Raw genomic sequence first — 14,387 nt, 5'->3', positions numbered from 1 at the left:
CCACAGTGTTACTAAGCAGGTGAAAGTGAAGTCTCTACATTTTTTCACATTCCAAACTGTATATTCTGTTTGCAGTGACGTTCTTCAATCCTGCATACATCTCAAGGGTTATAGTGAAGATAATGCTATTTTAACATATATGTGATAAACATACATACAGAACATTTTTGGAATTATGTCGGAGAATTATTATTATACTCTACCTGCTGACTATACTTGTTTCCTCTCTTCTCTGACAGTGAAGTTACCTCCAGCTGTTTCAGAGCAATGTTGAATGGGTGAGTCAAACTAGCTCTGCACTCTAACCGTTCCTTTCCAATCTTCAGGGATGATGAGATGCCCACCTTTGCAACAAAATTTGAAATAGAATTACAAATGCTGCACTTTTTATCTACAATTATCACTTTATAATGCTGACCTGTAAACTTGATTTTAACAATTTTTTATGCTATTGTGTGCACTAACATAAGCCACAATAGTACATTTTGGACCAGATTTATAAAAACTGCTACAGCACAGTGCTACTCCAGAATCATCAGCACCGCTCTGCACCAGTTTTGAAATGCAGGGCTGCACCGTATTCACAAGAGTATGGAACAGCCCTGTGTTTTCCCCTGCACCGGTGCTAAATTAAACTGCCTGTGCCAACTGAGGCATCCTTGCACCATACTGCATGGGTGTCTGCGTTGAGAGGAGTGATTGGATCAGGAGAAGGGAAACCTTCCTGCACATAAACAATCATCCATAGCAATTGCATATGCAGGATTCAGCACACATAGAAAAAGTCAAAAACGAGGAGGAATAAAAACATTCCTCCTCATTTTGCCATGCTAACACCACCCCTGGGGTGGCGTAAGTTTTTGGTGCTGCCACAGAACTGAAATTTCTCATAAATCTGGGGCAAAATCACAAGCATTCATCATATTAAAGTCTCACACACTATGCTTCTAAATAAAATAGATAATATATACTGCTAACCAGTGCTAAAGTGCATTTGCTCTCTCCCTTTAAACATGGTAACATTGGATCTTACCCACTTGGACTATTTAATTTTATTAATGTACTTCTAAGTCCCTAGTAGAGTGCACTATGTGTGTCCAGTGCCTGTAGATTAAATGCTACTAGTGGGCCTGCAGCACTGATTGTGCCACCCACTTAAGTAGCCCCTTAACCTTGTCTCAGGCCTGCCATTGAAAGTCCTGTGTGTGCAGTTTCACTGCCAATTCGCCTTTGCATTTAAAAGTACTTGTCAAGCCTAAAACTCCCCTTTTTCTACATATAAGACATCCCTAAGGTATGCCCTAGGTAACCCATAGGGCAGGGTGCTGTGTAGGCAAAAGGCAGGACATGTACCTATGTAGTTTACATGTCCTGGTAGTGTAAAACTCCTAAATTCGTTTTTGCACTGCTGTGATCCCTGCTCCCTTCATAGGCTAACATTGGGGCTGCCCTCATACATTGTTTGAGTGGTAACTGCTAATCTGAAAGGAGTAGGTAGGTCATATTTAGTATAGCCAGAATGGTGATACAAAATCCCGCTGACTGGTGAAGTTGAATTTTATATTACTATTTTAGAAATGCCACTTTTAGAAAGTGAGCATTTCTCTGCACCTAAATATTTCTGTGCCTTACAATCCACGTCTGGCTGGGTTTAGTTGACAGCTCTTTGTGCATTCACTCAGACACACCCCAAACACAGTATACTCAGCCTCACTTGCATACATATGCATTTTGAATGGGTCTTCCTGGGCTGGGAGGGTGGAGGGCCTGCTCTTACAAAAAGGACTGCCACACCCCCTGCTGGGACCCTGGCAGACAGGATTGAACTGAAAGGGGACCTGGTGCACTTCTAAGACACTCTTTGAAGTCTCCCCCGCTTCAAAGGCACATTTGGGTATTTAAACAGGCCTCTGCTCCTACAAACTCAGACACTTACTGGAGAAAAAACTTGTAACCAGAACCTGCATCCTGCCAAGAAGAACTGTCTGGCTGCCCAAAGGACTCACCTGACTGCTTTCTGTGAAAGACTGCTGCCTTGCATTTGCCCTGCTGCCTTGCTGCTCTCTAGCTGTGGTGAAAAAAGTGCTCTCCAAGGGCTTGGATAGAGCTTGCCTCCTGTTCCCTGATGTCTCAGGACCAAAAAGACTTAGGCCCTCATTCTGATATTGGCAGGCGGCGGTCGCCGCCCGCCAATATCTGGCCGCCGAATGACCGCCCCACGGTCAAAAGACCGCGGCGGCCATTCCAACTTTCCCGCTGGGCCGGCGGGCGCCCTCCAAAAGAGCGCCCGCCGGCCCAGCGGGAAAGCCCCTGCAACAATGAAGCCGGCTCCGAATGGAGCCGGCGGAGTTGCAGGGGTGCGACGGGTGCAGTGGCACCCGTCGCAATTTTCACTGTCTGCTAAGCAGACAGTGAAAATCTTTGTGGGGCCCTGTTAGGGGGCCCCTGCACTGCCCATGCAAGTGGCATGGGCAGTGCAGGGGCCCCCAGGGGCCCCACGACACCCGTTCCCGCCATCCTGTTCCTGGCGGTAAAAACCGCCAGGAACAGGCTGGCGGGAAGGGGGTCGGAATCCCCATGGCGGCGCTGCTTGGGATTCCCTGGGCCAGGGGAAAACCGGCGGGAAACCGCCGGTTCCCCTTTACTGACCGCGGCGGTCAGAATGGCCCTGGAAGCACCGCCAGCCTGTTGGCGGTGCTTCCGTGGTCCCCGGCCCTGGCAGTTTGAAACCGCCAGGGTCGGAATGACCACCTTAATCTCTTCAAGAAGGACTCCTTGTGTGGTGAAATTCGATGCACAGCCTGCCAGAAACGACGCACAGCCTGCACCGCGGTGAAAATTTCACTGCTCGCCGATCGGGATCGACGCAGCCCTACTTCGCAATGAGAAGATCGACGCAGCGCCAGTGTAGCGACCGGAAATTCGACGCATGGCGCACCGGAACACCACACAGCCGAACCAGAACAACGCAGCCAGACTTCCAGAGAGGAATCGACGCAGCGCCTGCTGTGCGGTAATTTGACGCAACGGCCACCGAATTGACGAAGTTCCTGTGACTTCATCCACGCACCGTCCCCGGGGCGTCTGAAACCCCGCAATCTGAAGAGGATCCACGACCGAGCGCCTGAAATTGACGCACAGCCGTCCCTGCGTGAAAACTAAACAACGCATCGCCGTGTGCGGCCTGAGAAATCAACGCACACCCCTTTGTTACCACGCATCTCCTCCCCTGCGGCTCTTTGCGGAGATTTTTCATGCAAACCAGGTACCTTATGCTTGAAAGAGACTTTGTTTGCTTCTAAAAGACTTAAGACACTTTGGGGCTCATTCTGACCCCGGCGGTCTCAGACCGCCGGGGCCAGGGTCGGCGGGAGCACCGCCGACAGACCGGCGGTGCCCCGCAGGGCATTCTGACCGCAGCGGTTCGGCCGCGGTCAGACAAGGAAAACCGGCGGTCTCCCGCCGGTTTTCCGCTGCCCTTGGAATCCCCCATGGCGGCGCAGCTTGCTGCGCCGCCATGGGGGATTCTGACACCCCCTACCGCCATCCTGTTCCTGGCGGTTCGCCCGCCAGGAACAGGATGGCTGTAGGGGGTGCCGCGGGGCCCCTGGGGGCCCCTGCAGTGCCCATGCCAATGGCAAGGGCACTGCAGGGGCCCCCGTAAGAGGGCCCCACTGTGTATTTCAGTGTCTGCAATGCAGACACTGAAATACGCGACGGGTGCAAACTGCACCCGTCGCACCCCTGCAACTACGCCGGCTCAATTCTGAGCCGGCGTCCTCGTTGCAGGGGCATTTCCTCTGGGCCGGCGGGCGCTCTTTTGGAGAGCGCCCGCCGGCCCAGAGGAAATGTCTGAATGGCCGCCGCGGTCTTTTGACCGCGGTGCGGTCATTTGGCGGCTCCCTCCAGGCGGGCGGCTCCCGCCGCCCGCCGGGCTCAGAATGAGCCCCTTTATATCCATTTTCAGTGATATCTCTACATTTACTTATAGCATCTTTGATTGTTTTGAACTACATCTTATCAGATAAAATATTATATATTTTTATAAACAATCCATGGTGTATTTTTGTGTTGCTATATTGTGTTATTGTATGAGTTATTGCACAAATACTTTACACATTGCCTTCTAAGTTAAGCCTGACTGCTCAGTGCCAAGCTACCAGAGGGTGGGCACAGGATAATTTGGATTGTGTGTAACTTACCCTGACTAGAGTGAGGGTCCTTGCTTGGACAGGGGGTAACCTGACTTCCAACCAATGACCCCATTTCTAACACCAATGAAATATTTAGCCTTCCTGATGATTCTGCCAATGACAGTGTCAGCTTAAAGAAGGTTTTTGTTTTGAATGGTTATTTGCTGAGTACTACATTGATCAAATTGTGGATGCTGCCAGAGTGCTCTCAGAATGTGACTTTAACATTATATCAACTTGTGAGTGAAATATTCTTCTTTCTATTAAAATATTTGGCATAAGATATTATATTATCATATGCTATGTATTGTGTATTATACAACATACTGCTGTAAAAAGCTATTTTCACAATTATTGTGATGATATATTTTTGAGATTCTACTGATTAAAATAAATTTCTTTGACTGAAGGGCAGGGTAAATTAAGCAAATATGGTCAAGGCAGAGGCATCAGAGCTGGGTAATACAACACCCATGCCGCTGAGCACATAACCTATTTTTCACAAAGTCCTGTTGTTGGGACGGTGATTTAAAAACCAATAGGAATAAAGAACACCAGCAACAAAAAAAACTACCACAAATATTCATGCATGTTTTCCAGGCATGGATGCATCTCCCATGTTTAGTTGTTTTACAAATTGTTGAGAAATACTTTAGGAGGAGAAGACCTGGGATTTACTCTCCTAGTATGCAGATGTTCTCATCTTGAACTGTTAATGTTTCAGTTTTGGGGCTACAGTCGAGACAGAAGCCTAATTGATAGTTAGATAGGATCATGCCTACTGATGTTTGGATTATTACATGGACACTCATTTCTATGCTTTTAAGGGACTGCAATTGGTCAGTAACTGTTTAGAATTTATCAGCCTAAACTATATTTCTTTAGCAGGGGATTAATATGACTGTTTTTAGTGCTTTGGGAATATTGCAAAGAGTAGTATATTATTTTTATTTAAACAGCAATAATGAGAATTAAGTAAGATTTGGTAATGGTAGTTTGAAGACAAAAGTGAATAGGAGATTCACTTTGGGCAATCCTCGATCCCATATTTTTGTTATTAGGAAACATTTCTGAAATTAAGTTCATGAAGGAAGCTCAACAAGATTAGTTTTGTATCTGTTTATCTGTGAAGTAACTGGAGAGTTCCAAACCATTCCCTCTAAAGAGGGCAGAACGGATAATTTGGGCATCTGGTGGGGAAATGCGATTCAAGTTTGAAAATGATTGTGAGATGGATTGTTGCATTGTTTTTCTAATTTATTGGACCAAAACATTTTTCTTGCAAGACTAAACTGATCTTATACAGGGAAATAGGTTTTTTGTGTCCCTGTAGTCTAAGGACCTCTAACAAGCCAGGGGTTTCTTTTGATTAAGTATTTCTGTGACATATTTAGAGAATCAAACAATGGCCATAGTTTTCTGGCAGAAAGAGATTAAATGATGACACAATTAGTCCTAATGAAGGTTTGCAGATTAGCGTGGATTAAAAACATGAAATGGAAGGGAGGTCAAATATTGGTCTGAGAGTTGGTAAAGAAAATGGTACTTGGAACAGTGAAATGGTGAAGGGCTTTAGTATCTTGACTCATCCTACTAAGTGCCCCAAGAAATGAGCAGAAGGATCAAACAAGAGGGTTAAGTTGGTTACATGGATAGGCCTTATGTTTGTTTGAACATTACTGTCATATATTCCTTATTTAGCCTACAGATTATAATTTGAAATAAGGTACTGGGACATTCATACATTTCCCATTTCACAAAGTGTCTATTTTAATGCAAAACATCAACCAGATTCCCCTAAATTCTCTGATTAGTCAGCAGAAATCTTAGGTGCATTAGGTTGTGACAAGCTATATCTGAAAGGGTTGTATATACATACTGTTGGGCACTGGACATAAAAGTAGCTCAGGGAGTTACCTGGTTTTTGACACCTAGTTGTTCATAAGGAGAAATAACACAACATAGCACTTTTTTGAGAGAACAATCAGGCGCTTGTCCATTTGAAAGGCACATCTTCAGATGGAAAACTTTCACATCACAAGTTTGCCTAATAAACCCAAACTCCAGTTTGAATAGTGCTCCAATAGTCCTGGGGGGAAAGCAGTGTATTTAATCTATTTCAAGAATAATGATCCAAAATGATTCAAAAGGTGAAATATTTTTGAATGCCTTGGAAGTATGGAGATCCAGATTTTGGAACAATCTGAACTGTAACTTGAGATCTGAACCAACTGCATGATCTTTAGGAAACTCCTGTAATCAGAGACGTTAGGGCCATCAGCAAATATGACACTGATTGAAGAACACTGCAGCGGAGATCTGTCCTTTTGCCCTTTAGATACTAATTAGACTTTTCTAGATTCCAATTATCCTTTAACAAATTAACCAAAGAAGAAGCAAGGTGATGTTGTTGTATTTTATAAAAACCTCCAATAAATAAATGACTGATTATTGATTTACATGACTAGAATCGCTAAATCAGAGGCAGAAAGTACAAGCGCCATCTTTGTGGTGGTTCCAACAGTGGGGAAGCTGTAGGGTAATGACAATAGTCGGTGAGGAGGTGGGAAATAGCAATAGAAATCTTATCAAGAGATTCTCTACTGACAGATATTTGGAAGTGAATTGCAATTTTAAAGTCGAGACCCTGCCCCAGTATGCCTGAAAACAGGGACTCATTCAAGAGGCCCTAGCAGCACACTGCACCACCAGAGCGCCATCTTTTTACACTCCAGTGGCGCAGCGTGCCAGTCGATATTTGCAAGGCCATGCAAAGCCACCTTGTGTAACTTTTAATGGCCTTGTAAATATGGACCCCTTTCACGCCTATCACTGCATCAAAGGGGTGTTCCATGGGCGTCGATTGGGGTGTTCCCATGCAACACCCATGGAACCGTGGGGAATCTGATGCATTCCCAGATTTACAAAGTCTGGGAATGCGTCATATTCTTACGCCACCTCAGGAGTGGCATAAGAATGAAGCAACAGGGAGAATAATAGCGCTTTGCAGCACACATAGAAAGAGGAAAACAATCATCCATGCAATGCAGGCATCCCTGCATCATGGGTCAAGGGTGCCTGCATTGGTGCTATGTAGAAATTTGTGCACAAGCGCAGGGGGAGAGGACAGAATTGCACTGTATCTTGTAGATACATCGTTTTCTGCCCTCTCCTGGTGGTGCAGCAAGGCACTTGCTAGGCTGCCCTGCACCACTGCCTCGTAAGTGAGGCCCTGTATATTTTTTATATTGATCAAACCTCGCTGTAGTTGACCATTCTCAGCAGCCATGTACTATGTGTGTGTTCTGCATGGCTGTCATTGCGAGGCAGCAGCAGTGAATATCAAATTCTAAAAAGTGACAAACAAAAGTTGTTTCCCATTTTTCTCTGTCATAAAGGAATTCTCTGTTGTTCCAACAAGTCTCATAGAGTTCCTGTCAGGGCTGCGCTGGGTCTTTGCTCTGATGGGGAGCAGAGAGCACTGCTTCGGGCAGGGTGGGGAATGGATGCACATAGGATGGTGGGGGTGGTTGGTAGGAGGGCAGCTACTATTTATATGTAGCTGGGGGATAAAGGAGTGGACTGAAGAGAGGTGGAGTGAGTTTAGTATGGTAAATACAGAAGGTGGTGAGGGTGGGTAGCCTGACACGTGGTACTTTTTAATAATGTGTTGGAAGCAATACTGAGGTTGGTATGAGATGACAGGAATTCTTTATTTTGGTAAAGGGAGTGGTGTAATGGACAGAGGATGGTTGATGTAGGTACAGGGACACCGTGTCTAACTTGGGGCAGGCGACTGAGGCAGGTTAAGCCTTGCTGTACTTTGGCCACCGTAGTTAATCTACCCTTGCCTAATTGTTGAAAGCATGAGCATACAATTTGGGTGGGCTATGCATAACAAAAAGATGTAGATGAGTAAAAGTGAATTTTCAAGTTTCTGAGTGACAGATCAAAGATAACTTGAGCTACATTCTTGTTGTCTTTATAAAGTCACTCACAATCCCACACTGAAAAAATCCCTGACATTCACTGTTACCTGCCTATAATTCTGTTTAAAATGAGGTCTCTAGTTGGCAGTGGTATGTCCATGTAGGGACCCTCACTCTAGTCAGTGTAAGGGAGTCACACAGCTAAGATAACCCCTGCCTGCTCACAACCTTGGTAATCTGGCACGAGCAGTCAGGCTTATTTCAGAGGCAATGTGTAAATTATTTGTACACAAACACACACAAACACACACACACACAGTAACACAGTGAAACACCACAAAGGTACTCCATATTAGTTTAGAAATATAGCCAATACTTATCTGAGTGAAACAAGAACAAAATGACAAAAAACAAACTCAAACAAGTAAAGATATCACTTTTTTAAGGTGTAAAAGAGTCTTAATCCATAGGGATCAATAGTTATATCCTTTTAATACACAGTACCTGGGACGCATCAAAAAACAAAGAAGATGAGGGGTGCAGAGAAAGTGATGAATTGGAAACAAAGGCAATGCATTAATTCTTTCCTCATAGTAAAGGCAATGCATTGGTTCCTTACTGCAGTGCGGGTCGATGAGAAAATGACGCCCAGGGATGATGAGTGGAAAATGAGGATGTGCTGTGTTGATGGATCCGCACTGAAACAGGTGCTGCATCGATTCTTCTGCGGTGAGACCGGTACTGTGTCAATTTTTCTGGTGTGGAGAGCTGATGTGTAGATTTTCTTCTGCAGGTCACCATCTTCCACTTCCAAGGGCCCAGGAACTGGGGTGTGCACCACTTGGCAAGTTAGGACCCTCAGCAGAAGAACCCAGGCACTAGTAGATGAAGAATTCTATGTCCCTGAGACTTCTTACCAGGAGCAAGCGCAGTTCAAGCCCTTGGAGAACCTTGGAAAGCAGGATGTAGAAAGCAGAGTCCAGTCCTTTCACTCGCAGGACAGAAGCAGCAAGCAGCAGGCCAGCACAACAAAGCAAAAGGCAGAGTGGCAGTCCCTTCTACAGCTTCCAGCTATTCTTCCTAGCAGAATGTCCTAGGTCCTAGGTCCAGAAGTGTTCTGACTTTGTGGGGTCAGAGGTTCAGTACTTACCATTTCTGCTTTGTAGTAGGAAATATTCAAAGAAAAGTCTTTGTAGTGCCCAAGACCCTGCCCTTTCCTGCCCTGGTCTCAAACACACTCCAGGGGTTGGAGACCACTTTGTGTAAGGACAGGCCCAGCCCTACTCAGGATATGCAGGGCAGACCTAAGATCCATTTGTGTTACCGTTTAGAGTGAATTCACAAACAGTCCAACTGTCATCCTGACCCAGAGATGTATCCACAGACAGGCAGAGGCACAGAATGGGTAAGCAAGAAAATGCCCACTTTCTAAAAGTGGCATTTTCAAACTTACAATTCAAAAAAATTAAATTATGAGTTCAAATGCCCCAAACTCCAGATCTCTATCTGCTCCCAATGGGAAACTGCACTTAAAAGTTATTTCATGGTAATCCACAAGTTACCCTGTGGGAGAGGTAGGCCTAACAATAGTGAAAAACAAATTTAACAGTATTTCACTATCAGGACATTTAAAACACATCAGTAGATGTTGTACCAGTTAAATACACTACACCATGCCCATGGGGTTGCCTTGGGCCTACTCTAGAGGTGCCTTACATGCAGTAAAAGGGAAGGTTTGGGCCTGGCAAGTGGGTGCACTTGCCAGGTCGAACTGGCAGTTTAAAACTGCAGTGGCAGGCCTGAGACATGTTAATATGGCTACTCACGTGGGTGGCACAACCAGTGCTGCAGGTCCACTGGTAGCATTTGATTTACAGGCCCTGGGCACACATAGTACACTTTACTAGTGACTTACTAGTAAATCAAATATGCCAATCATAGATAAACCAATCGCCAATACATTTTAGACAGAGAGCAAATGCTCTTTAGCAGTGGTTAGCAGTGGCAAACTGCCCACAATCTTAAAGCCAACAAAAACAGATCAGATAAAATAGGAGGAAGAAGGCAAAAGGTTTGGGGATAACCCTGCAAAAAGGGCCAGTTCCAACAAATTCTATATGTGTTGTTATTATTAACCTTGAAATTTACAAGCAAACAGATAATGGGGGTTATTCTAACTTTGGAGGAGTGTTAATCCGTCCCAAAAGTGATGGTAAAGTGACGGATATACCACCAGCCGTATTACGAGTTCCATAGGATATAATGGACTCGTAATACGGCTGGTGGTAAATCCGTCACTTTTCCGTCACTTTTGGGACGGATTAACACCTCCTCCAAAGTTAGAATAACCCCCAATATGTTTATAGATAAAAGAGCTCACAGTGCTTGAGAGAGCATGCACAGATGAATGTCCAAGCTGCTGAGATCACTTCTAGTCAATATATGAGTCTATTTGACCCATATTTCTGACTCATGAACAGAGCTTTGCATATTTTAGAGTTAAATACAAATATATGCATCCTGTTGATCACAGGTCCATTATTATTGGAGTATCTGGTCTAATTTAATATGTAGATAAAGTATAGCACTTATCCACCTGAAGCCATTTCTCAGGGGACAGCTGATAACCAACAACACTGGTTGTGGTAACTTCAAGTCAGGGACTACCAATGCAGCAGTAGAAAAGAAATCTTGAAAGCCCCCAAATATTTTTTTACATTTCTGAAATAAAGCTTTGCTTAATTTTGTCATGATGTATGTTGATTATTTAACTGGCATCCTAAGTTTTAATAATTGTATATAGTAATCTTTGAACATTGTCTTTTCCATGTGCCTTCTTATAATATGAGCAACTAATTGATAGAGCAAAAATCATTTGTTTTCGAATTTATGCTAATTGAATTCCTTGGAACTGATAGGAAGTGCTCAAACAGCCTTGTAGCCACTTTAAATGAACATTTATTACTGTCATGCGGCATGTTCAGTTGATAAAACACATAATAAACCATGTGTTTTGATTAAGGACTTAGATCTAATTTAAAAGCATTTAAATATAGTTAAGAGAGGTCTGAGGAAGCATTAATAATTAACTGCTGTTGGACACTGTACAATTTCTGATATGCAATAAGGAAGAATGAAATCATGCTGAGCTTCCAAAGGCAACATAGTGCTATATAAGTGACACTTTTGTTGCGTCTGCTTCCTGTGTGTTGTTCTGTTGCTAGATCCTGTTGGAACTGATTTTTTGAACAATGAGTCCTTTGAAATCTCATGATATCTCTTGCACTTGGCATTGGTTGTACCTGGTTTCTGCCATTCCAGCCAATAGTGATCTCATCCCGGTGACTGTGAGTGAGGTGCTCTGCATAGATGTTAAACTTCGATTGCCATGGAAAAGAACTAAAAAGGGTCTGGAAAGCTTCAGCTGAAAAAATAAATGCAAATAGTTAATACAAACTCTTCTGTCAGTGCTTCAAAATATGGTATTGGGGTTAATTGTTATTCCATATAGAATTATGATATAAAGGAATAAAATACACAGGTATTAAAGGAATAGAATACACAGTAATTAAACCACAACATTTCATTTCTATCTCTTAGGTTTAATACCCAATTCTTTAACTATTGTTTAGCGTATGATATATGTTTTGTTTAGTCAATGAAGTATTTAATTGTTTTGTCTTTAGAAAAAAATTATCAAAGTGATTTTTGTTGTCACTATGATGACCTTAATGTCACTGGCCATCATTATGTGTTGGTCATTCCGATGTTTAATTTTTAAAGAATATATTGCTGGGGCCCAAAGTTTTGCTCTGAAGCCTGCGGACAGTGCTCTCATGGTTGAGTATGCTCAATACCAAGGCTGCATAGTGTTGATTCTACCTTGTACCTCTTTAATTGACTCCTGATACTTTCTGCTTCTTTACATCACTCCTGCCGGTTCTTTTTCATCCCTGATTCCTCCCCTTTGGCACTGCTTTTTCTGTCTTTCTCTTCCTCCTTCTTTCCACCTTTTGTGTTTTCCGCTCTCTTGTTTTGGATTAAAGTCCTTGGAGTAAAAGTAAGTGCCAGCTCCAAAAAAAAGGAGTGTCGATGTGCCCCACAGGCAACTACAGACTCAAATTAAGAACTGGGTCGTACAGAAATGAAGAGCCAGAAAACTAAAATACCCCCTACTTTGACCATGCATCTGAGGCACTGCAAGAGCAAACTGAGGGACTCCGATGACCACCACTACATGTTGGTTCTTCTTCATAGACCTCCTTTTCTACATTTGCTTTTTTTCTTCTATGTTTTCCTTTTCCTTTCACTCATAATTTACTTTTTATTTTCTCTCTCTCCTTTCGTCCCATTTTTTGTTATAATTTATGTTTCCCTTCCCCATCGCTGTTGTTCCAGTGTCTGCTCTCAACCCCCACCTCTTACTTCTGACAAGGCACACTGGTGAGATTTTATTTATGAACTTCTTCATAAGTAACAAACAGGACGGGGACCATAAAACACTAATTACACTTTCACTGTGGCACAGTCTGCTGGACCATCGACAAAGTAGCAGCCCCTTTGGTAGCTGCTTATGTGGGGTTTCTGTATGATCATGTCCCCAGTGCTGACAGCTGATGTGTACCGCCTGTTCGAGCTCCCATCCGGTATCACACAGTTGCACACATGACATTCAGAATGGGACATATGGCTGTCCTGCTGGTCATCTTCAAGGTGTATGATGCCTCAAGGCAATGGATCGAACCAGTCCATGCACTGTGTGCACATACAGAGCACATACCCTCAGCTGAGTGGAAGAAACAGGAGGGGTGAAAAGCTTATATCCACAACAGGATGAAAAGCCATGAGAAATACCATCTGCCAGGAAGCATGTTTCATGTCTACTGCAACGTAAAGCTCAAAGGTTGAAAAAACAAAATGAAGGCCTCATTGTGAATTGATCACAATATCCCAAAAAGAGCAGCAGCGGCTCTTCTACAATGGGGGAGGAGGGTTGCCCCACTGCCTCAGAGCCAGCAGCTGAAAAATAAAACAATGTTTTATTATTGTTTTGTTTTTCAGCTGCTGGCTGAGGCAGAGTGTGCAGGGAGGGGCAGGGATGAGTGAAGTCACTGGAGTGCACTTAAAAGTGAACATGTAAGTTTGGCCGTCCGTCTTAGGCTGATCAAACAGACATCACACTTAGGTTTCTCCAACCCAGCTGTGTTGCACAGCCTGGTTGAAGAAACAGCACAGACTCCCATGCACTGTCTGAGTGGCACACCAAGCCGCTAAGACCGATCCTGGCACTGCTCTTATGCAAGGTATGGCGTGAGAACAGCACCAGGATTGGGTGGGGAGCCTGTGCTGGTGTCCCAGGGTCTGCTGGGGCACCATCAGGAGCAGGAGAGAAGAGGAGTGAGGTAGCTGGCAGCGTCGGCAACAGGACAGGTACGTTTTTAAAATTATTTCCCTAATCCCTCCCCCCACTTGAGATTTGCAGCAGCCGCCACTGTAAAAGAGTTGCTTTAAATCAATGTTCTGCAGGGAAACTCCAAGTTATTGGAACGTGCAGTTATCACGATTTTAGGATTTCAGTTGTGTTCTCAACATATCTAGTTTGTAAATGGTTGGTGCTCAAGTGAGCACTCCAAATGAGAATCATTTGTCTTAAGACAAAAATCATTATCGAAGGATGTGGAAGGTTGTTGTGCACCTCGTCCACCTGGTGTGCAGTGAGCTGCTCGCTTCCAAATACTGTTTTGCTTTTCTTTTTCCCTCCACAATTCTGTTCAGTGCTCAGAAGCTATCACAAGATGACAATCATCGCTTTACTAAACATCGACGTAAATAAATACATCTGCATTAAAACTGCCCTTGTTGTTTCTGGCTCTTCATTTCTGTACGACCCAGTTCTTAATTTGAGTCTGTAGTTGCCTGTGGGGCACATCGACACTCCTTTTTTTTGGAGCTGGCACTTACTTTTACTCCAAGGACTTTAATCCAAAACAAGAGAGCGGAAAACACAAAAGGTGGAAAGAAGGAGGAAGAGAAAGACAGAAAAAGCAGTGCCAAAGGGGAGGAATCAGGGATGAAAAAGAACCGGCAGGAGTGATGTAAAGAAGCAGAAAGTATCTGGAGTCAATTAAAGAGGTACAAGGTAGAATCAACACTATGCAGCCTTGGTATTGAGCATACTCAACCATGAGAGCACTGTCCGCAGGCTTCAGAGCAAAACTTTGGGCCCCAGCAATATATTCTTTAAAAATTAAACATCGGAATGACC

The 14,387-nt window shown here is 44.0% G+C and overlaps 1 protein-coding gene across 4 annotated transcripts in view; it reads right to left on the bottom strand.

The window, feature by feature from the left end:
• Positions 1–14,387, bottom strand: part of LOC138261322 (uncharacterized) — an 888,401-nt gene that overhangs the window by 115,802 nt on the left and 758,212 nt on the right. For all 4 annotated transcript variants that reach the window (XR_011199068.1, XM_069210158.1, XM_069210160.1 and 1 more), the window contains 2 exons: positions 11,425–11,546; positions 204–344 (listed from right to left, as the gene is read on the bottom strand). Coding sequence is in view for 3 of the 4 variants with exons in the window: in XM_069210158.1 (XP_069066259.1) it covers positions 204–344; positions 11,425–11,546 (263 nt within the window). In the remaining variant the exon portion in view is untranslated. The remainder of the gene's footprint in view (positions 1–203; positions 345–11,424; positions 11,547–14,387) is intronic.

Source organism: Pleurodeles waltl, chromosome 10 (assembly GCF_031143425.1).
Source record: "Pleurodeles waltl isolate 20211129_DDA chromosome 10, aPleWal1.hap1.20221129, whole genome shotgun sequence".
NCBI lineage: Eukaryota > Metazoa > Chordata > Amphibia > Caudata > Salamandridae > Pleurodeles > Pleurodeles waltl.
Note: the sequence above shows the minus strand (reverse complement) of the source record. Positions and strands in the feature narration are given on the sequence as shown.